The 24716-nt window shown below is 48.9% G+C and overlaps 1 protein-coding gene across 2 annotated transcripts in view; it reads left to right on the top strand.

Moving 5' to 3' along the window:
- MAPK4 (mitogen-activated protein kinase 4) overlaps window positions 1-23424 on the top strand; it is a 169547-nt gene extending 146123 nt beyond the window's left edge. For both annotated transcript variants that reach the window (XM_028162612.2, XM_057527386.1), the window contains 4 exons: window positions 11351-11495; window positions 12990-13151; window positions 17739-17940; window positions 20759-23424. In XM_028162612.2, the coding sequence (XP_028018413.2) occupies window positions 11351-11495; window positions 12990-13151; window positions 17739-17940; window positions 20759-21455 (1206 nt within the window). In that variant the 3' untranslated portion in view covers window positions 21456-23424. The remainder of the gene's footprint in view (window positions 1-11350; window positions 11496-12989; window positions 13152-17738; window positions 17941-20758) is intronic.
- Window positions 23425-24716: the final 1292 nt, after the last annotated feature.

The following is a 24716-nucleotide window of genomic DNA, read 5'->3' as shown; positions in this document are numbered from 1 at the left end:
TAGCACCTCTGGGATGTGGACCCATTTGGGGAAAACTGCCTTAAGCAACTGTGGGTAAGACTTTCACCAGAACAGGTAGGTAGTCACATTCAGCAGTAGCAGGGCTTTTCTGGCTCCTTCTATCAAGTTCTGCAGGCAGTGACTTCCTTCCTACATACAGGCTGGAACCTGGTCAGGGGCCTTCCCGCAGCAGGAGCCCTGAATGACCACCGCCTCCTTCCCCCAGACCCCTGCCCTTCTCAGGACCCTGGGAGAGAGGGACTTGTAACACTTTTAGGTAAGCATGCTCGAGCCCAAAGCTGGTCCCCTCCCACAGCCATTTGTATAATGAAGCCACCTGGGGGCTCTAAAATCTGCCCTGCTAAGTTCCACCTGATCCTGAATGAAAACAAGCAAGACAGCGAGGATCTCTCTCTTACTTTTCTTAGTCCATTGAGTCCATCTTCAATAAAGGTGGTACTTTATACCCCAGAGCCTTCTGAGAAAGGGGTAGCCCAACAAAGTGCCTTTTATTCTTCTGGACAGTCTTTCCTTGCAAGCTGAACAGGGGAGAATACTAACCCTCTTGTGAGGGGATGATGTATGAGCAGAAATGGGGTAGCTGGTAGCAGGAGAGGAACTTTGGGGACTGAACTGTCTTCTGGGGGACTTGATGACCTTGGCACTGTGTCATTGACCTTCTGCCTCAGCTCTGCACTGCTTCCCATCAGGAACAGTAACAGTGCCCCCCTTGTGAGGCTGATAACCAAATGAAGGAACTCAGAGAGAGCTCAGGTGCTAACTAGGACATGGTCAGCTCCTGGCAAACATTCATTATTATTGTACGCATCACTCAGTAGTGCTTTGGGATGAATATTCTCTTTCTTTCTGAGAGTGAATTAGAAGGGATGCACTAAAGCCCTGAGTCTGACCTCCAGCTTGGCCCCAGGCAAGAATAACAGTGCCAAGGGCCCAGCTACCAGCATCAAGGTCAGGTCAAACACAAATCCACAGCCACACCCCACACCTGAGGGAGCCCATAGATTTCAGGGTGCTGGACTTAAACATGGCAGCTGCCTTTGTCCTGCGATTCAAACATGGTCAACAAATTTCAAAACAGAGACGCAAGATGAACTACAATCCTGCAGCCTGTGGAACAAAAACCACATTCACAGAAAGGTAGACAAGATGAAACGGCAGAGGGCTACATACCAGATGAAGGAACAAGATAAAACCCCAGAAAAACAACTAAATGAAGTGGAGATAGGCAACCTTCCAGAAAAAGAATTCAGAATAATGATAGTGAAGATGATCCAGGACCTCGGAAAAAGAATGGAGGCAAAGATCGAGAAGGTGCAAGAAATGTTTAACAAAGACCTAGAAGAATTAAAGAACAAACAAAGATGAACAATACAATAACTGAAATGGAAACTACACTAGAAGGAATCAATAGCAGAATAACTGAGGCAGAAGAACGGATAAGTGACCTGGAAGACAGAATGGTGGAATTTACTGCTGTGGAACAGACTAAAGAAAAAAGAATGAAAAGAAATGAAGACGGCCTAAGAGACCTCTGGGACAACATTAAATGCAACATTCACGTTATAGGGGTCCCAGAAGGAGAAGAGAGAGAGAAAGGACCAGAGAAAATATTTGAAGAGATTATAGGCGAAAACTTCCCTAACGTGGGAAAGGAAATAGCCACCCAAGTCCAGAAAGCACAGAGAGCCCCATACAGGATAAACCCAAGGAGAAACACACCAAGACACATAGTAATCAAATTGGCAAAAATTAAAGACAAAGAAAAATTATTGAAAGCAACAAGGGAAAATCGACAAATAACATACAAGGGAACTCCCATAAGGTTAACGGCTGATTTCGCAGCAGAAACTCTTCAAGCTAGAAGGGAGTGGCATGACATATTTAAAGTGATGAAAGGGAAGAACCTACAACCAAGATTACTCTACCCAGCAAGGATCTCATTTAGATTTGAGGGAGAAATCAAAAGCCTTACAGACAAGCAAAAGCTAAGAGGATTCAGCACCACCAAACAAGCTCTATAACAAATGCTAAAGGAACTTCTCTAAGTGGGAAACACAAGAGAAGAAAAGGACCTACAAAAACAAACCCATAACAATTAAGAAAATGGTAACAGGAACATACATATCGATAATTACCTTAAACGTGAATGAATTAAATGCTCCCACCAAAAGACACAGGCTCGCTGAATGGATACAAAAACAACACCCATATATATGCTGTCTACAAGAGACCCACTTCAGACCTAGGGACACATACAGACTGAAAGTGAGGGGATGGAAAAAGATATTCCATGCAAATGGAAATCAAAAGAAAGCTGGAGTAGCTATACTCATATCAGATAAAATAGACTTTAAAATAAAGAATGTTACAAGAGACAAAGAAGGACACTACAGAATGATCAAGGGATCAATCCAAGAAGAAGATATAACAATTATAAATATATATGCACCCAACATAGGAGCACCTCAATACATAAGGCAACTGCTAACAGCTATAAAAGAGGAAATCGACAGTAACACAATAATAGTGGGGGACTTTAACACCTCACTTACACCAATGGACAGATCATCCAAAATGAAAATAAATAAGGAAACAGAAGCTTTAAATGACACAATAGACCAGATAGATTTAATTGATATTTATAGGACACTCCATCCAAAAACAGCAGATTACACTTTCTTCTCAAGTACGCATGGAACATTCCCCAGGATAGATCACATCATGGGTCACAAATCAAGCTTCTGTAAATTTAAGAAAATTGAAATCATATCAAGCATCTTTTCTGACCACAACACTATGAGATTAGAAATCAATTACAGGGAAAAAAACGTAAAAAACACAAACACGTAGAGCCTAAACAGTACGTTATGAAATAACCAAGAGATCACTGAAGAAATCAAAGAGGAAATCAAAAAATACCTAGAGACAAATGACAATGAAAACACGACGATCCAAAACCTATGTGATGCAGCAAAAGCAGTTCTAAGAGGGAAGTTTATAGCAATACAATCCTACCTCAAGAAACAACAAACATCTCAAATAAAAAAATCTAACCTTACACCTAAAGAAACTAGAGAAAGAAGAACAAACAAAACCCAAAGTTAGTAGAAGGAAAGAAATCATAACGATCAGAGCAGAAATAAATGAAATAGAAACAAAGAAAACAATAACAAAGATCAATAAAACTAACAGCTGGTTCTTTGAGAAAATAAACAAAATTGATAAACCATTAGCCAGACTCATCAAGAAAAAGAGGGAGAGGACTCAAATCAATAAAATGAGAAATGAAAGAGGAGAAGTTACAACAGACACCGCAGAAATACAAAGCATCCTAAGAGACTACTACAAGCAACTCTATGCCAATAAAATGGACAACCTGGAAGAAATGGACAAATTCTTAGAAAGGTATAACCTTCCAAGACTGAACTAGGAAGAAATAGAAAATATGAACAGACCAATCACAAGTAATGAAATTGAAACTGTGATTAAAAATCTTCCAACAAACAAAAGTCCAGGACCAGATGGCTTCACAGGTGAATTCTCTCAAACGTTTAGAGAAGAGCTAATACCCATCCTTCTCAAACTCTTCCAAAAAATTGCAGAGGAAGGAACACTCCCAAACTCATTCTATGAGGCCACCATCACCCTGATACCAAAACCAGACAAAGATACTACAAAAAAAGAAAATTACAGACGAATATGACTGAGGAATATAGATGCAAAAATCCTCAACAAAATGCTAGCAAACAGAATCCAACAACACATTAAAAGGATCATACACCATGATCAAGTGGGTTTTATCCAAGGGATGCAAGGATTCTTCAATATACGCAAATAAATCAATGTGATACACCATATTAACATATTGAAGAAAAAAAACCATATGATCATCTCAATAGATGCAGAAAAAGCTTTTGACAAAATTCAACACCTATTTATGATAAAAACTCTCCAGAAAGTGGGCATAGAGGGAACCTACCTCAACATAACAAAGGCCATATACGACAAACCCACAGCAAACATCATTCTCAATGGTGAAAAACTGAAAGCATTTCCTCCAAGATCAGGAATGAGACAAGGATGTCCACTCTCACCACTATTATTCAACATAGTTTTGGAAGTCCTAGCAATGGCAATCAGAGAAGACAAGGAAATAAAAGGAATCCAAATTGGAAAAGAAGAAGTAAAACTGTCACTGTTTGCAGATGACATGATACTATACATAGAGAATCCTAAAGATGCCACCAGAAAACTACTAGAGCTAATCAATGAATTTGGTAAAGTAGCAGGATACAAAATTAACACACAGAAATCTCTTGCATTTCTATACACTAATGATGAAAAATCTGAAAGAGAAATTAAGGAAACACTCCCATTTACCATTGCAACAAAAAGAGTAAAATACCCAGGAATAAACCTACCTAAGGAGACAAAAGACCTGTATGCAGGAAACTATAAGACACTGATGAAAGAAATTAAAGATGATACCAACAGATGGACAGATATACCATGGATTGGAAGAATCAATATTGTGAAAATGACTATACTACCCAAAGCAATCTACAGATTCAATGCAATCCCTATCAAATTACCAATGGCATTTTCTACAGAACTACAGAATTAAAAATCTTAAAATTTGTATGGAGACATAAAAGACCCTGAATAGCCAAAGCAGTCCTGAGGGAAAAAAATGAGGCTGTAGGAATCAGACTCCCTGACTTCAGACTCTACTACAAAGCTACAGTAATCAAGACAATATGGTACTGGCACAAAAACAGAAATATAGATCAATGGAACAAGGTAGAAAGCCCAGAGATAATCCCATGCACCTATGGTCAACTAATCTATGACAAAGGAGGCAAGGATATAGAATGGAGAAAAGACACTATTTTCAATAAGTGGTGCTGGGAAAACTGGACAGCTACTTGTAAAAGAATGAAATTAGAACACTCCCTAACACCGTACACAAAAATAAACTCAAAATGGATTAGGGACCTAGATGTAAGACCGGACACTATAAAACTCTTAGAGGAAAACATAGGAAGAACACTCTGACATAAATCACAGCAAGATCTTTTTTGGTCCACCTCCTAGAGTAATGGAAATAAAAACAAAAATAAACAAATGGGACCTAATGAAACTTAAAAGCTTTTGCACAGCAAAGGAAACTATAAACAAGATGAAAAGACAACCCTCAGAGTGGGAGAAGATATTTGCAAACTAATCAACGGACAAAGGATTAATCTCCAAAATATATAAACAGCTCATGCAGCTCAATATTTAAAAAACAAACAACCCAATCCAAAAATGGGCAGAAGACCTAAATAGACATTTCTCCAAAGAAGACATACAGATGGCCAAGACGCACATGAAAAACTGCTCAACATCACTAATTATTAGAGAAATGCAAATCAAAACTACAGTGAGGTATCACCTCACACCAGTTAGAATGGGCATCATCAGAAAATCTACAAACAACAAATGCTAGAGAGGGTGTGGGGAAAAAGGAACCCTCTTGCACTTTTGGTGGGAATGTAAATTGGTACAGCCACTATGGAGAACAGTATGGAGTTTCCTTAAAAAACTGAAAGTAGAGCTACCATATGACCCAGCAATCCCACTACTGGGCATATACCCAGAGAAAACCATAATTCAAAAAGAGGCATGTACCCCAGTGTTCATTGCAGCACTATTTACAATAGCCAGGACATGGAAGCAACCTAAATGCCCATCGACAGACGAATGGATAAAGAAGATGTGGTACATATATACAATGGAATATTAGTCAGCCATAAAAAGGAACGAAATTGAGTCATTTGTAGAGATGTGGATGGATCTAGAGACTGCCATATACAGTGAAGTAAGTCAGAAAGAGAAAAACAAATATCGTATATTAAGGCATATATGTGGAACCTAGAAAAATAGTACAGATGAACCAGTTTGCAGGGCAGAAACTGAGACACAGATGTAGAGAACAAACGTATGGACACCAAGGGGGGGAAAGTGGTGGGGGAGGGGTGGTGGTGGTGTGATGAAATGGGAGATTGGGATTGATATGTATAAAATGGAACTAATAAGAACCTGCTGTATAAAAAAATAAATAAAATAAAATTCAAAAAAAACCAAACAACTTCAAAACAATCTCCTCTTGACTGGTGGTCAGTGTCTGAAATTCCACCATGGGCATATCAATCATTCCTTTGGCTTAGATTTTTATCCAATTCATTCACCGCATTTAAAGTGAGCGTCTACCCTGCCCGGCAGAGACAAAACAGCCAGTCCCTGCCTTCAGGGCCTCCCCTCCTATGGAGCTGTGATCTGGAGATGAAGGGGGCTAGGATCGCAAAGGCTTACCAGCTAAGCCAGGCAGAGGGGCGGGGCCTGCAAGAATTTCCCCACAGAGAAAATGAAAAAATAAATACTTACCTTGCAGGGTTGTCAGGAGGTCAGCTGAGCTAATGCTGCCACAATCCCTTGTGCATAATGGGGGCTCAACAAATACTAGCTCCCTCCCCCTTCTAACCTGTTCTCATTTATTTACACGTGGGGATTAATCAGGGACTGAGAGGAGGGCTTGCTGGGTGAGAGGGGAAGATGAGAGAGCTGCCCCCATCTGGGGACAGGAGTGGGGGACAGAAGGGGAGGCCTTGGGGCTCAGAGATCAACTTCTCCGATGTTCTTCCCCGACATGGCCGCTCCTTTTGATTCACTCTGGTCTCTGCTCACATGTCCCCTTGTCGTAGAGGCCTTCCTGGGCCACCCACTCAATCCATCACTGTATCTCCTTACCCTGCTTTATTTTTAATTCCTCACACTCTCTCCACCAGACATACTATACATCCATTTGTTCAGCTGTCTTTCCTACCAAAGTGTATGCTCCATGACTACAGGGGACTTTGTTTTGTTCACTGCCAGGGTGGATTCTCAGTGCTGCCAGCTAGTATCTAATTTGGCCTTGGTCAAGTTATTCATCTCTCTGTACTTTTTTCATAGGGTCGCTTTGATGATTAAGTGCACTGATAATAAAGCAGCACTGGGCACAGGGCCGAGCGTATCCTAAGTTCTCAATAAATAGCAGCTGTTGTTATTATTGGTTATTTTCCAGTAAATTTTTACTTCCTGTGGGTCAGATGTCTGGAGACCACTGTGGCCACTCAAGGAATCATCTCGTCTTGAGTGGAGCCAGAAATAGAAGGCTGCACTAATTGGGGGACAGTGAAAATACTGCTTACCTTCCCATAGCCGATGAGCTAAGGATCCCTAGGATACCGGTTCTCAAATATGGCTGCACATTGGGGTCACCTGGGGAGTTTTTTAAATGACTGATGCCTGGGGCCTCCCCCAGAGATTCTGATGTAATCAGCATGGTGGGTGGCCTGAGAGTTGGGATTTTTTTCTTAAGTTCCCCAGGTGCTTCTAATGTGTATCAGGTTTGAGAGCCGCTGCTCCAGGGTGCTGCCAGATTTCCCCTTGAAAGTCAGCGAGACAGATATCTAATTATGGCCTGGTGGTTAATGTATCTTCCTAAAAGGAGCCATTTGCTCACAGACTGGTCCATTAAAAATTAATCACTTTGGCCCAGCAGGGTCCCTCACTTAGAGATTGCCAGTGACTGTGATGCAGAATCCTAGGACTCTAGTGCCCCACAGAGGAAAGCTTGGAGACCAGCAGCACAAGCAGATGGGGAAACTGAGGCTGAAGCAGACACACCAAGCCTTCCCTCCACCCAGCTCTCTAACCAGCCCAGCCCTGGTCCTAGCGAGCACGGTGGGATTAGAGCTGGTGATCCCAGCGCATCGCCAAACAGACAAAACATTTGATCATGCCTTTGAACTGTAAGAGAATTCAGAGTTGATGACTTGGACCCCAGGAGGATAACGTCCAAAGCTTTTATCTGTGATGGTGAGCTCTAGTTGAATTAAAAGACAACAACATTTCAAGAAAGTGCTTTTTAAAAAGAAGCCCAACTCCATTGCTTCCACTTTCCTGCTGTTTAAAAGTAAGGAGAAGTACGGTATGCCGAGTGAAAGAAGCCAGTCACAAAAGGATAGATACTATATAATCCCACTTAGATGAGTAGTCAAATTCATAGAGCCGGAAAGTAGAGTGGTGGTCGCCAGGGGCTTTGGGGGGAGGAGTACGGGAAGCTACTGTTTACTCAGTTTTGCACGTGGTGGTGATGGTTGCACAACATGTACTTAATACTACTGAATTGTACACCGAAAAACAGTTAAGATGGTGAATTTTATGTGTATTTTACCACGATTAAAAATAAGTTGTTTTTTTAAAGCAATTCTATTATAATTTTTTTTAATGTAAAACGAAGGGACCACATGGGGGCTGCAGGCCTATAGGAACTTAACTGGGCTTTTCGTTGATTTCCATGGAAACTGGGGAAGTGGTGAATTTCATTGGACAGGATTCCCCACAGCATGGAGTGGGGAAGGGGCAGCCCCGAGAAAGGAGGGCAGCAGATCAGCATTTAAGGGCATCTTAGAAGTTAATGAAAACTCAGTGCAGCTGATTTAACAATACTGTTTCTTCACCGTGTGTATTTTAGCGGCACAAACAGAATGTACCAGGTGACTTACCAATCATTGTGTTGTAATAGTGGGCTTTTAAGATTGTGCGTTCCTTCCCTCAGCCTGAGAGATTCCCTGCTGTATATATTCATGGAAATGCGTTTAATAGAATGAGTTTGGAGTCGGCAATAAGAAAGGCGATTCCGCTGTGGTATTATTTCTTTTTTAAAAGGCTTCTAACGTACATGATATGGATATTGGCACAAATAAGAATTACACCTTCAGAGGAAGGAGGCTGTGGAGAGGGAGGCCATATATTTCTGCCTAAACTGGGCCTCTGGGAGGGTGTTGTTTTTCTAAATGATCTTCTGATGAGTGTCTGTAACACAAAGAATTAGCCCCTATTACAGGTCAGTCTGCTGCTCAGTTAGAGAAATCTGCCTGGCCTGTGAGCAAGGCAAGTCATAAATGCCTCAGGCAGGGCAGGATATTAAAGATCATCCAGGGCTTGGCTCGTCCAAGTTCAGTCCCCTGACCTGCAGCATCGGCATCACCTTGTTGGCCTGATGAAATGGAATCTACATGCATTCAGCCCGGATTCCCGAGAATTCGAGTGCATGCCAAGGTCTGAGGAGCTGCGCTGTGGAGGGTGGTGCTGCACTTCTCCCACGAGCTTGCCCATTCTGTGCTTGCCCGCCTCTGCCTGTCAGGAGCCCAGCCCCCCGTGGACAGCCCGGTGGCTTTCGAGGGCTCTCTTGACTTGAAAGGCAGTAGAGCTGCATATTCACATCAAAGGTGCTACATCGGCACAACCTGGGGTTGAATCCCAGCTGTGCCACTTACAGACTGTGTGACTGTGGAGAGGTTGCTTACCCTCTCTGTGCCTCACATGCCTCCCTGTCAAATGACTGTAATGAGAGTCCCTACCTCATGGGGTTGTTGCAAGGACGAAATGAGTTAATCCATACGAAGCATGAGAGCAGTTCCAGGAGCTCAATAAATGTTAGCTATTTTCAGCGTACTGCATGGATTTCTGCCTTACGCTTTGGCTCATGTCTGTCCCCAGAGCCTCAGAGAGCAAGCTTAGCTCCTGGTCCGAATGACGGCCTTGCATGTGTCTAGAGGCAGCCTTCATGCCCCCCACAGTGTTCTCCAGGCTCAGCATGCCCTGTCTTTCCCATCCCTTATGTGATGTGCCTTTGGTCTCCACAGCCCATCCACCAGGAGCTCTTCTGGGAACCTGCACCTCCACAAAATCACAGCAATCGTGCACCCGCCGCCATTGACCCGCTAAAGCTCAAAGTTTTTACTTCTCTAGTGGTCCTGGGGGTGGGGTGGGTGAAGGGGGAACTGCAGAGAAGTAAAGAAACAGTAACAAGACAGGGATCATGGAGCTCCTGGGAAGGGGCATTCAACCTCATCCCAGGGAGTTGGGAAGCTTCTGAGAGGAAGCAGGCCTGAGTGTGAGTTAGCCAGGAAGGACAGTGGGTGTGAGGACACCCATCCCTGGAAAGTACACATGGAAAGGCCCAAAGGACAGAGAAAGGGGGCGTATTTTAAAAATTACAAGGAGCTCATTTTGGAGCATCGAGGCTGGGGAATGGGTATACCTTAGTCTCTTTTCTTCCTTCCTTCCACCAGTCTGAGGACCTGCTCTAAAGAAATATGTGCCACAGAGGAGAGAAAACTGCTGTAACTCAGGGCTCTCAGGTTTAAGACATAATAAATCTTTGCTCAACAAGTGATGAGATTTCAGATTAATTGATCAAAAGCTCCTGGGTACGTGGGCTTCCTAACATTTCATCTGTTTTTAACCTAGGTCTGTGATACTTTTTACATCAGCAAAAAAGGAAAATTAGGCGCTAAATTGGAAATTACAACAGCAAATAACAAAACCATCCCTAGAATTTCTCATTGGATCCCCCTGGTGCTAATTATCTGACCTTGACCGCCAAATAGGTCTATTTTTTCACTTTAGAGAGACCGTTCCAGGTAATTCAACAGACATTTCCCAGATTCCACTGTTGGGCCAGCTTTGTGAATTACGTAGAGAACAGGCTCCGAATTGCCTGGCTATATTTCCCTATCTGTGCTAAAGCACCTATGCTGTCACTATATCCCGTAGTGAGGGATTCCACTCCAGACCGCACATTGAGCAGTGGCTGAAATCAGCTAGAACATCTATCCCCCAAAAGACACTCTGTAGAACTCCCAGAATCCTCTAGGCCAACCAAAGCTGTGTCCACTCTGCCTTTTAGGGCTGCTTCCAAAAGCCCTTCACCCGCACCCATTATGAAGCTGGCCTCATCCATTCCCAGCAGGGGCTTGGCATCTGGCATCACGACAGAATTAATTTAATGATCTGCACCAAAGCAACTGGCTTGATTTAAATTTTACAGCTATTTCTGATATTCAGCCACTGAATAAATCAAATTCCACTGTCTCATCGTTACTCTGTTGATGGTGATAGTGAACTCAAGTATGGCTCCTATTTATCCATCTTCTTACTAGATGAGGGCCGAGTGCTATGCGTCGTTACATCAAGATGGGGTGGGAAAGCACTGCTTCTTAAATAGTGTCATCCTGGATCCCTTTCCACAGAAGAGAACTCCAGGGCCTCATAAGATTCCCCCACCAACGCCTCTGAGCCCCACAAACCTGCCTGAACCCCCCTAACCAGACGATCAATGGGAAAGGATGGAGAGTGAAAGGGGTCCTGTCTCCCTGGGAAGGGAAAGGAGGAGAGGCATGTGAGGGAGGGTGTCTACGAATGACTGATTACTGGAAGCCGGGATTTTGTCTTCCAGGGTTACCTGTCAGAAGGGTTGGTAACGAAATGGTATCGCTCACCACGCCTGCTCCTCTCCCCTAACAACTACACCAAAGCCATTGACATGTGGGCCGCTGGCTGCATCCTGGCAGAGATGCTCACGGGGAGGATGCTGTTTGCTGGTAAGCTGCGACCCAGGCCACCTTCCTTCTCCTCTGCTGGAGCTCAATAAGAGGGGAAAACACATGTTAGTCACAAACATGCTAGTCTTTCTCTTTGACGTTACCTCTGCAGCTTTTATGGCACTACTTGGAGGCACCTTATTATCAACCATTTCAGGCAAAATACTGGACAGGCTAACAAAAGCTTTTCGAGCACAGAACTTTCAAAATCAAGTAATCGTATGTATTCAAACACCTTGAGATTGACCCCTGAAAACACCCATCCTACACTTTCAGCCCCTTCCTCTCCTCTCCCTGCCACTGTGAGAGGTCAGTCTGGAGTGCTCATTTGGAGAGGGGACCCCACAAGTCTCCCAGAGTCCCTGAACTGAGCCTACATGAGCCCACTGCAGGGAGAGGCCAAGGGACTCGTTCAGAGCAGATGCTGATCCGTAGGCACGTTCTGGGTCAGGGGACACGCACAGGGCATCATGGGCAACACGGAAGAGCCCTGCCCTTGGCTACCAGCTTCTGGAAGACTGGGACCCCATGGGAATCAGTGGTAAGGGGAGGGAGCTCTGTGCAGCTGGATGAGTCAGGGGCACTTCTTAAGGAAGACGGGGCCTGGTTGGATTTAACCTGGTAGAGGTAAATGGCAAGGCTACTCATGCCAAAAGGGAAAATGGAGGAACTGGAGGTAAGAACAGCCTGGAAGTCAGAGGGGGCAGCAAGGATTCAGACCTGACCCATCCCAGCAGTGTCAAAGCTCTGAAGCAGCATCAGTGATGGCCTGAGCGTAGAAAGGAGATGAGTTTCCAAGATGCACAAAGCCTGAAGCTTCTTACGGATGAAGATGGTATTCATTCCCAGCATCCAGCATGAAGCCTGGCAGGGAGACGACACTCCATAAATAATCATTTGTTGAATGAATGAATGAGTAAGTGAATGAGTGCTTGAATGCTCGACTCCATCCTGTCCCACAGACCTGGCACAGTCTGTCTTCCTCCCTCTGCCCAAAGGAGCACAGAGGCAGTGGGCTCATGACACGTCCCAAGCGTAATTTGTTTTTCCTGACTTTTTTTCCTCCTCATGCGAATCCAAAAGGTAAGACTCATTCCTAGCCTTAAAATCACTTCCTTCCCCAGCCCAGTAAAGGACATGCACAGAGGCATATGGGAAAGAGCACTTGGAAAGCCTTGGGCCAGGCTGCTCCCATCCCTTTAGTGACGGCTGACTCAGGCTATATGAGACGGGTCCATTCCAGAGGCACAGAATCCTAGGGGAACGGATGGGGCCCCAGAGACTACCCCTTCTTTCTACATTTGACCAAGCCTCAGAGATGGCAAGCAACTTGCCCACAGTCACACAGCAAGTTAGTGGCAGAGTGAACTCATGTCCCCTGGCTCCCAGCCCAGCTCTGGTCCCCCGGTCCCAGGGTCCTAGAAAGCCCGGGAGCTTCCACACGCGCCAGCCACGTGGGCAGCATGCTCAACCGTCTGGTGTTTACCTCCCCAGGGGCTCATGAGCTGGAGCAGATGCAACTCATCCTGGAGACCATCCCTGTGATCCGGGAGGAGGACAAGGACGAGCTGCTCAAGGTGATGCCTTCCTTCGTCAGCAGTACCTGGGAGGTCAAGAGGCCACTGCGCAAGCTGCTCCCTGAAGTGAACAGCGAAGGTACCAGAGCCCGACAGCCGAGCCAGCACCTCTGGTTTCACCTTGGGGGCTGGGGCAGGCAGTCTCTTCCAAAAGGACCAAACAGAGTCCCTAGACACAGAAGCTGGGGACCCCTGGCAGCGGGCATTTGCCCTTGCTACTTCCAGACTGAGTTCGGCCATCGGGCCACCCTCAAGGCGGTCACAGCTGGTCCTCCATACTCTACCCCTGGTTTTGCTTCCTTTTCCTTCTTTCTCACTTGCCTCCCTCCCTCTCTTCCACCTCCCTTTATTTTTTCCCTCTGGAAGGCATGGTATGGTTTCATCAGCTTCAAAGCCAGACCCAGGCTCAGTTCCCAGTTCCACCAGTGACTAGCTGTTTGGCCTTGGGCAAGTTTCTTAACTTCTCTGCATCTCAGTTTCCTTAACTGTAAAATGGATATAATAATACATGACACATAGGGTCACTGTGACAAGTAAGTAAAATAGAATTTGCAAAGCCCTTAGCATAGGATAGTTGCTCCATCATCTGAGATGTTACATTGCCACCAGCCTTATACCTGCTAGAGGCTCCCTTAGGAAACCCCTATATCAGGTAGGATATGGGTTTGCCAATTGTAAAAGAAACCCAGATTCTCAACAGCTTAAATAACATGTATTTCTTATTTAAGAAAAAAGAAGTTAAGTTTATTTCTCTCTTATATAATAATCCAAAGTAGACAGTCTAGGGCCAATGTGGTAGACCTGCTCTACAGTCATCCAGGGCCCAAGCCCCTTCTGTCTTGTATTTCTGCCAACTTAGGGTGTTGCCCTTACCACCTGGGGGAAGGTGGGGAAGGAGGGCAGGTCCCCTTGACTTAACCTCACCTCCATTCGTGTCCTGTTGGCCAGAACTTAGTCACATGGCCCCGCCTCGCTGCAGTGAGGCCGGGAAGTGGACACTTATTCCATTGCCACACTGTGTCCATTACTATGAAAGAGGAGAACAGACATGGGGTACAAATTAGCTGTCTCTGCCACACTCCTCCCCATCAAGAAACCAAGAAACTTGGACTAACAGTTTCTCTGGCCCTGATCCCCATTCAATCTGTCTCAGTTTCCCCATCTTTAAGGGAGGGGGGCAATTTGGTTCCCCACAAATTAAGACTCAGCCCATCCACATTTACTTTGATTCCTAGGCCTCTGTAGAAATCCCACCATGTGACACAAGGTTCAGAATTCTCAGGAATTCTGGATCAGGAATGTGTCACCCATGTCCCCATCCCCCAAACCACCACACACACAGCAGTCTCTCAGTGACTTGGCTCTGAGCGTGGTGGGCCTGTCTCGCAGAGATCAGAGACATAAGTGACGGTCTAGCTGGGAAGATGGAGTACACGTCAGAGACGAGCATGCAGATGAAGGAACACATCCTAAGGGGCTAACGAGAGCTCTGCGTGTTTGGGGAGGGGAAGAGAGCCACCAAGCACTGAGAGGGATAAAGAACCGGCCTGGAGGACTGGTGAGGGCTCAGATCAGCGGGAAACTGACTGTAGGAAGTGAAGCTGGATGGGTGAGAAGGGCCAAGAGGCTGCAGGGCTCTGAATACCCAGCTGACGTGTACAGACTTGATCCTGTAGCCGAACAGATGTTCACGAACGCGTCACCCTCCCAGTGTGCCAGTTTCAACCACAGTTCTCTTGTCTGCCACTGGGCTTGAAAAGTGGCCCCAATCAGCCTGGCCTCAGGGTAATGAGGTATGGCTGAAATGAAACTTCAGTGGGAGAAAGGGTATCACGCCCATCTGCCCATAAGAGTCAGTTGGTGACCCTCGGTTCGTCCTGGATTGTCCATTTGAGGCCCCGTAGGCCTGGGAAGAGGTGGGAGTCGTCTCTGGCTGTCACCTTCAGAGGCTCGAAGGACATAGTCTCGGTGGGCTGTATCCCTCAGCAGCTGAGACAGCCGTCACACCACAGGTTCAGGACAAGGGAGCAGGTCTGAGACCACGCCAGGGCATTCACTCCTGAGCTCCACTTACAAGAAGAAACTATATCACAAATGACAGAGCTGATGAGGAAGTCTAACATACAAAACAGGGAAAGGAGTGCTCTGGGTGCAGCAGGGGTGAGGGGTGAGGGGCCCTGCCCACCTGCCTCTTGATCTCCAGAGACGCCCCTGAGAATCCTTCCAGGATCCCTGGGGCTCTGAGAAGCACAGCTGGGAATCCACTGGGGCCACAGAGAGGTGAAACAATTGTACAGAAGCCTCATTATATTAGAAGCACCGAAAAAAACACGTGGGAGGTTGAGCTTAGAGAAAAGGAGTTGGTAGAGGCGGGGCGGGGTGGTTATGAGTTAAGGTGAAGCCAGTGCTGTAGCCGATAAACCTGAAATCTCTGTGGCTTACCCACTAGCAGTGTATTCACTGCTCAACTCAAGTTCAGACAGAGTGGGGGAACCTGGGGGCCATGCCTGGGATGCCGGCCATGTGACATCTTCAATCGTAGCTTTCAAGGCTCCCCCCTACCCGCAGGGCACCAACTTCTGGCCGAAGACAGGGGAAGGGAGAGCAGACACTCCTGCAGGAGGTTTTTATGGGTCTGGCCTGGAAGCAGGGTACACACATCATTTCCAACCCCTTTCCATTGGCCCCAGTCACACGGCCACACCGAACTGCGGGGGAGGCTAGGAGATGTAGGCCAGTTGTGTGCCAGGAGGACAGGGGGCTTGCGTGGGACATGACTGCTGCCTTGAAGCATGATGGGAACAGTCACGGGGAAGAGAGAGCATGCTGACATGGGGGGACCAGAGAGGGCAGAGCGAAGCTCAGGGTAGGAGTTAAAGGCGCAGATTTCGGTTTGCTATAAGGCAGGATTTTCTAACATTTGGGCTTCCCAGAAGTGCCTGGGCACCTGCTGGAGGACCAGCTGTCAGGGAGAGGGAAGGGGAGATTCTCATCCTTACTAGCGTCAGTGGAGCGGCCTTCGGGGCTGGCGCTTTCCAACGTCAGGGTTCGCTGGGTCTTTCTTAATAATGATGATAATGGTGATGATGCCTGCCAATGTTTAGAGCTCCAGCTCTCTCACTTCCTTGTCAAAAGGTTCAGGGTAATAGGTGGAGCCGAGGGAGGGCCTGGGAGCCCAAAGAAGGAAAGACGTGCCCAGCCTGGAGCTGGGCAGTGGCAGAGCTGGGCCCTGCACTGCCTGATTCTTCCCAGTCCTGGGAATCTGTGAGGCTGGTTCTCTTTCAGGTCTGCAGCCCTGGGCCCAGAAGCACCCCCTGAGCCCCAGAGCGCTGGGGAGGGATCAGAGTTACTGCTGCTTAACTGATCTTTCACTCTAGGATTATGGAGCAGAACTGCATCCTCCTGGGAGGCCAGTGACCTCCAGAATCCATCGATTTCCCGAATCACTGATGAATTTTTCCGCAGAGAGGTCCAGGGCTGGTGTGAGGGGCAGGGTAATGGTGCAGGCTGAGGCCCACCTGGGAGCCCCTCGGAGGGCACAGAAGCCCGGCCTTGAGCTCAGCTGCTTTCCTCCTTTTCCACGTGGGCTGTACCATGATTCGCCAAGCCATGATTTAAGTGGAGCCGCCAGTGCTGAGAAGGAATACCAACCTCCAGACTGAACTTGCCCTGAGATAACCCAGGGCTGAGCTCACGGGGCAGACAGGTGTCTCTACCCCCGCTCAGGACAAAGGGCACCTGTGCGCGGAGCTGACGTTCAGCCAGTGCACACCCACGGTGCCCTACAGGTCGCTGCCATCTTGATATACCTTCATGCCGGTTGGCAAATAGCCACCGCACAGGGCTCCTGAGTGCCCGTTTCCACGCCCGGGTTCAGCTGCCAGGTCCTCCCCTTGATCTAGCCACTGAAGGGTTACTGCCTGGCACAGCATGGGGGCTTCAGCCCAGTGGATAAATATTTGGAAGATGGCCTTTATGTGTCAAACCTCCAGGGGCAACGTATGGTAGAAAGGGCTCTGGACTTAGGAGCCCTGGGCTGTCAGGCTCTGTCCCACCCGCCTAACTCCACGGCGACCGTTCTCACTGAGGCTTTTTGCTGCTGGGTCCTCCACCCACTCCAGCAGCACTCAACCCATGACAAATGAGAGTGGGGATGGAGATACCCCAGCTTCCCCCGCCTCCCAGAAGTGGGACCATCTCTGGGGTGTGTCCCATGCTGTCTCTTGGAGGACCCAGTGGAACGGAGCCCCAGGGGCTCTCAGCAGGAACCGTTCATTGGCCCATCCTCGACTGGCTTCTTCCCCATTGCCCTACCGGTGCTTCCGGGCGTCACTGCCACATAAACTACCTCCACCCCACTCCTTGTCTCTGGGGAAATCCAGCCTAAGGCAGAGTTCTAGCCCTGGACCTCCTGTAACCAACGGTGGCCTTGAGCAAGTCACTGTGCCCCTCTGGACCTCTAGTAATGCATTAGTGAAGTCAAAAAGCAGCATCTGCTCGGAATTTGTCCCTGGATTGTGGTGAGGATCCTGAGAAAGGAAACATCCAGAAGCCTTTTTACAAATGGAAAAGTACACACGCTAGGGGGTGTCCCCATGCTGAGGAGTCTTATTCTCAGCTTGGCAAGGGCACGAATGACCCTCCTGTCCTGCTCTGCTCCCCACAGCCATCGACTTTCTGGAGAAGATCCTGACCTTTAACCCCATGGATCGCCTGACTGCCGAGATGGGGCTGCAGCACCCCTACATGAGCCCGTACTCTTGCCCCGAGGACGAGCCCACCTCGCAGCACCCCTTCCGCATAGAGGATGAGATTGACGACATCCTGCTGATGGCCGCCAACCAGAGCCAGCTCTCCAACTGGGACAGGTGCGGTTCCAGGGACTCCAGCCCTGGAGTCTGGAACCCACATCCCCGTCCTCCCATTTCTATTTGCCTCTGATCCTCCATGACCTTTCCTTCTGTCTCCCAAGTTCTATAGCCCATAGGGCGCTTTCCCCAGCTTAGCTTCCTGCCTTTCTCTCCTGTCCCCAGACATGCCCGGTAGATGACCAGCTATGTCCTGCATGCGTGGTCAGGGGCCTGCCTTTGTGCAACACCGGCCACCACCAGCTTTCCAACCCACCCCGAGTGTACTGCACACAGGGCTCAATACAACGTTGGGCAAGCATTTAATGAGCACCCACAGCCAGAGCTCACGTCTAGTAGACTGGGAATTTGCCCCAGAAAAGCAAAATGCAGCAACGCAAGACAAGAAAACAATGTGGCATTTACCACCACACAACACCTTCATGCCGTTCACATCATTTGCACCTCCTGAGATGCCAGTAAAGGAGGCACCGTTATTATTATTGCTCATTGACACACGAGGAAGCCACAGCTCAGAGAGGTTAGAGATTGGCATTGTGTCACACACCTAATTCCTGGCCTATGTGGGGCCCTCCCCAATCTGCACCCATGTCAGACACTGCTAAGCAATCACAGGACTCTTCCCTGCTAAACCGAGCCGGGTCTCAGAATCCTTCTCAACACAGTGTGCCCGGAAGTCACTGCCAATGAATCAGAGTTGGGTAGAAGATACAGTTTTTGACAATCTCCGCATAAGCACACAAAGATCTCTTAGGTCCCTTCCTGTTCTGATGTTCCTAGATCAGGCAGCTAAACATTTGGGCATCACCATCTGCTAATTCTGGGAGGAAGCACTGGTAGCTGCTCGGTTTAGAAATAGAAGTCGAGGGCTTAGAAGCTAGGACTCCGAGGGGGCCTAAGTGGGAGCGCTGCTGTTGCGAGAATGTGACAGCTAGTTACATAAGTGACAGATGAGCAGTTTCTCCTTTTCAGTCATTTGACAGATGATGGGTTTCAGACTAAGGAGCCTCCGAGGGAGGGTCAGGGCAGCATTGCTATTTCGGGACAGGTTTGTTGGTTTGTTGTTGTTGATTGTTGTTATCAAGAGTTGCCAGCAAATAGAGATTAATGAAGACTCTCTCTTCTGCCACCCCCATGCCAGCCCTGCCCTTGACTGTGGTTCCTGCAGCCCCTCCTCCTCCACTCCACGGCATCTGGGGGCACGGAGCATTGGCTCTGCAGGGTCTGTCCTCTGCTTATCATGGCTATGGCATGGCGTTGGTGTCAGGAAGACCGTAGCAGGGCTTCTTTGGCCCCTGCCCATCAACTCTGACCATTTCTAAACCTGGTGTTCCCTGCTCTCGACCCTTCCCATCACACCTGCATGAGGAATGCGGACGACAAAGGCAATGACAAACCACTTCCCACAGGCCCTGCTGCTTCGGGCAAACTGCTTACCTCTGAATGCTAGTGTCCTCATCTACGAAGCAGGTGGTAGCACTCACGCCACAGGGTTGCCTGGAGACTGCAGACACCTTACATCTGGCCCTTGGCGTGTAGCAGCCAAAGGTGACGGGCTTCACAAGTCCTTCCTCCTAGAAATCCCTGCAATTTCAAGGACCCTCATGGCAGGAGGCAGTGTTCACCTCTAGGAGTGACTCCTACCTTAATGGCATCACTGGGAGGGTGGGCAGAACTGGGGCCTTCCTGTGCCTCGCAAACCACAAGGCATGGACGGCAGCTGCCCGCCTGCCCGTTCACGCAGCCAAACCTGTCTGTCCTTGGTTTTTCCTGTGTGAGCACTAGACCTCCTGTTCCGGGAGCGGCTGGCTGCTGCCTGAGGCTTCCCCTGGGCTCCCTGCCTCTCCCCGCCCCCTCCATTCTGCAGAGCACACCTGGCACAGGGAGGGAGGGCTCAGCCCAAGCTGCTGGCCTGCCCACCTGCCCTTCATTTGCTCTTGGCTAGTGGACTTTGCTCTTCAGGGCTGCAGGACAGTTGACGGAGGGCAGAATTCCAAGGATCTCTGGCCTCTCCTGAGGGTGTCTGTAATCTTTCAGTACGCCCTGCCTGCTCAGCATCTATGCAAAGTGCTGCAGGGCCTCCAACCAGATCCACCACGGCAGGGGTTCTTAGCCCTGGCTGGAACTTAGAAACACCTGGGGAGGTTTGAAAACCACGCAGATGCTGGGCCCCTCCCTGGACCTGCTGAATCAGCACTGGGGATGTGGGGCAGGCATGGAACTTTATTTTGAATTCCCCCCGCCACAAGTGATTCTAATCTGAGCCAAGGCTGTGAAGCCCTCATTAGGGCCCTGCTACTCAAAGTGTGGGCCAGGGACCAGCGGCATCAGCATCACTGGGAGCCTGTTAGAAATGCAGGATCTCAGGCCCCACCTCATCTACCGGATCAGGATCTGCATTTCAACAAGGTCCGCAGGTGATCTGTGTGCACATCAAAGTTTGAGGAGCACTGCATAGGTGGATCCACTAGAAAGTACCATTGCACGAGGAGAGGGATTTTGTCCTGTTCCCTGCTGTGTCTGGTAATGCCCAGAACAGCGCCTGGCACATAGGAGGTGCTCAAGAAATATTTGAAGGATATTGAATGAATACAAAAGGATAAAAGAGTTAAGCCGGGCAATCGGTCCTTCTACCTGAGCCCTGGAGGTTCACCGTTACTTTGTCCCATCACCTTGGGAGGTGAGGGAAGGAGCTGGAGGGAAGGAATGGAAAGCCGGCCTGTGGGTGGCAGACAGGGATTAGGGGGGTTGGCTCCCCCCCCTCACAAAGCCAACCCGGTTGGAAGGGTCCCATCGCCATCCTGTCTTACCCTTGCAGGTACCCTGTGAGCCTGTCGTCGGACCTGGAGTGGCGGCCCGACAGGTACCAGGACGCGAGCGAGGTGCAGCTCGACCCGCGCGCGGGCTCGGCGCCGCTGGCGGAGGACGTGCAGGTGGACCCGCGCAAGGACTCGCAGAGCAGCTCGGAGCGCTTCCTGGAGCAGTCGCACTCGTCCATGGAGCGCGCCTTCGAGGCCGACTACGGGCACTCCTGCGACTACAAGGTGGGGTCGCCGTCCTACCTGGACAAGCTGCTGTGGCGCGACAACAAGCCGCACCACTACTCGGAGCCCAAGCTCATCCTGGACCTGTCGCACTGGAAGCAGGCGGCCGGGGCGCCCCCCACCGCCGCGGTGGCTGCGGACGCGGGGCCGCGCGACGAAGAGCCGGCCAGCCTCTTCCTGGAGATCGCGCAGTGGGTCCAGAGCACGCAGGGCGGCCCCGAGCGCGCCAGCCCGCCCCCCGACGGCCCCGAGCGCCGCCTGTCGGCCTCCCCGCCCGGCCGCCCGGCCCCCATTGACGGGGGCTCCAGCCCCCAGTTCGACCTGGACGTGTTCATCTCCCGCGCCCTGAAGCTCTGCACCAAGCCCGAGGACCTGCCGGACAATAAACTGGGCGACCTCAACGGCGCATGTATCTCCGAGCACCCTGGCGATCTCGTGCAGACTGAGGCCTTCTCCAAAGAAAGGTGGTGAGGGCGGCGGAAGGGCGCTCCAGGCCATCCCGAAGACCATCCTGGGAAAGCAGGGCCTGGCAGGAGGGGGCCGCCTCCCTGGCATCCGCACCACCCCTTCCGCCCCTCTCTGCTGCCTTGGGGTTAGCAGAACGCAGGAAGGATCCGAGGAGCGAGAGGAATGTCCATTTCTTAAACTGCCTTAATAACTAGCCTTTAACCTCTGGGAGTGGGTTTGAACAGCAGCCGAGATTGGGGGTTGATCACCTTCCCAGTGAGGAAGAGGCCCTTGTGTTTTTATAAGTGGCGGTGTACAGGGCAGAAACATGTCTTAGCAGTCTGCAGGCCCCACCTGGGTGGTTGTGTGAAGTGGAACCTTGCAGGCAGAGTGTTGGAACCACCTGGCCCAACTAGCCTCAGCTGACAGTTGTGGAAGGACAGTGAGGCCCAGAGAAGCAAAGTGACTATAAGTTCAGGGCCTAGTCAGTGTCAGGGCAAGCCTTGAATCCCAGGCTCCTGGCCCCCAGGCCAGTGTCTGTCCGCTAAACAATGTCTTCCTCTACTGGAGTCACGCTGGCTTTTCGCTCAGAAGACTTGGTTCAAGATGTTTCTTCCCTGTCCATTACCATCAGACCCATTCTGCATGCTTTTACTCAGAGCAATGCCCCCTGAATTCTGAGATTGGAAACTGAGCCAGCTTCTTTCCCCTAGTCACCAAGCATATCTTTTTCTGGCTCCTCAAGTACGCAAATATTCCCATCTGCCTCACCCCTGTAGTATTTGCCTCACCCCTGTGTGGTCTGAAATCTTGGTTGCAGATCAGACCAGTCTGGGCTCTGTGGGTAAAATAACCCATTCTCCCAGGCCTGTGCACACACCTTTTCCAGAACTTCCTATGCACTTTCCTGACACACGCACAGACACAATGACACAGCTCTTGCTCCCGAGGGAATGTCATACACGGGTGAGTTTGAAGACAACAATTCCAAGAATCCCTCCAGCCTGCCCCACACCCGAACCCCCATACTCATAGCCCCGCTCCAAGCCTACCTTGGGAACTCATGTTCTCGGCATGAATTGCTCATTTGGAGGAAAGCAGCGAGGTTCCTGCCTAGAGCAAATGTGTTAGGAGAGAAGATTTCACACAGGGCCCATCCGACTTCATTAATACTGCCCTTGATTTTGATCATCCATTTAGCCCCGGCAAAGGGCAGGCCCTGAAGAAATGCATTGGAGAGCAAGAGGCCTTGGGGACAGGGAATCCGGAAAGGTAGGAAGGTATGAAAGGTGGGGCGCCAACATCGAGGGCCCTCAGGGGTCAGGCACCAGCATGGGGACCCCACGACAAAAGAAAGGACTCGAGGCCACCATGTCCCTCCTAGCTTAGGCCAGGATGAGTTCGGAGCATGCCAAACCAGAGGTGCACTTGTACACAGAGCCTGGGGGAGGATGGTGTGTGGGCACAGCAGGCCCTCTGCAGAAGCATGGAGGCCAGCCCCCTGGAAATGCTCTGCCATTTCCACCACTGGCGTTCAGCTTCCAAGATGCCTACAGGAGCCAGTCTGTAAACAGAGGATTCCTCAGTGTTGATCTTAGGCTGGGTTCACCCTCACCTCAACCGCACCTTAAATCTAATCAGCTAACTAGGATCTGTGCATTGAAACCTGTAACACGTTAGAAACTTATATTTAAGCACAACCATACTGACCAATTTTTAAATGGAAAATATGTAAATATGAAGTGTCTGGGTTTCTTTTCTTTCTTTTTTTTTTTTAAAGAAAAGGAAATGTACACCACTCCTCATGTGCCATTTGTCCTCAAAGGGCGGCTTTACTTTTTTGGTAAAGGAACAAGCTGCTGATCTTGACCAGGAGTTCATATATAATTGTTATTACAGAGGAATTGCTATTACTTACTCATGTTTTAGAAAAATCTATTAAACATTATTAAACTTGATCAGGATGGGCCAAATAAAGCTTTATTGGAACATAGATTCGTTTGTTCATTTACTTACTCTCTCATTCATTTACACATTACCTGATCCCGTCTTTAACAGCGGATGAGCCATTGGAGCCTGGCTGGCTTCTTCCTGTACCCATGAAGGCCAGCGTTTTGAGGGTTTGCGGTTGCGGCGGAGGCGAGGGGAGAATCTACACAGATTGGTAGAAAGGGAAGACATTCCAGAATCACCTGGGTCAGGCCCAGTGTCCATATAGTAGATTTCAAACCATCTTTTGGAGCCAATTCCAAACCTTCTGACCAAGGCTGGTCCTTGGTCCAATAGCTTCTTCCTAGCTTGGGGCTCTATTAGTAAGGAAAGTCAAATGGGGCACTGGCTTAGTTTTCTTCAGAAGCAAACTCTGAGACAAAGAATCAAGTGCGAATAATTTGGGGGTGGGAGGAATGACCTCAGGAGACACTGAGAGGTGATGGGGAGGGGAAAGAAGCCAACTAAGGGTGCATGTCACCACTGTGGGCAAAGCAGCTCCATTAGGCAGAGTGGAACGTCCACCTTAGCACCTTCCCACCCTGCCCGTCCTTGGCTGATGAACACACTCTGGGCTGTCACTTCCCCAGCACTTCTGGCCTGTTCTGCACTGCAGCAAAGGCTCCAGTGGACAGAGAAAGGACACAGGTGCTGGCAGGTGGAAGTTGGAGTGGCATGCACAGAAAGATGAGGACAAAGGGGGTCTCGGTAGAGCACCAACTACACCCACAGGTGTCAACAGTGGGATTTAATGTTGAAGAGTGTTCAGGACCCAGACAGAGAACACCTCCTAGTGTTGGCAATACACTCAGGTTTTCTCAACCCTTCCTATCCCCTCCTCCCGGCCTATAACAATCCAAACTGGTCACAGGGCAGGAAGCTGCACTTTCATAAAGCTTCAGCAAGTAGAGGTGAAAGAAGCTGGAGGTACTACCTAAGCTGGGTTGCTACCTAAGCTACCTGTGGCTTTTCCTTTCAATCTGCTAAACATCCCAAGCCCAGCATCAGTGTCCCAGCCATTAGTCCCACTCATCAAACTCTGGGATCAGTAATCCCCGTCACTGTTGAGATTTGGTGTCAAACCAATGGGGGTCTTTGTGTCAGAACCTACTGGCAGGCCTGTGGTGTGAGCGCAGGAGCTCTTTTCTTGCCTGTGCATAGGGCCACTTTGATCCTTGAGGCTTGAATTTTGCTTTTTACACTAAGAACTTCACGAAGACCATAAAAAACCCTTCCAGACTTTGACATTCAGAGTTCAAGTTACTTAGTCTCCACTGATGTCTCTTTCTTGCTCTG

Source organism: Balaenoptera acutorostrata, chromosome 13, assembly GCF_949987535.1.
Source record: "Balaenoptera acutorostrata chromosome 13, mBalAcu1.1, whole genome shotgun sequence".
In the NCBI taxonomy this organism is placed as follows: Eukaryota; Metazoa; Chordata; class Mammalia; order Artiodactyla; family Balaenopteridae; genus Balaenoptera; species Balaenoptera acutorostrata.
Note: the sequence above shows the minus strand (reverse complement) of the source record. Positions and strands in the feature narration are given on the sequence as shown.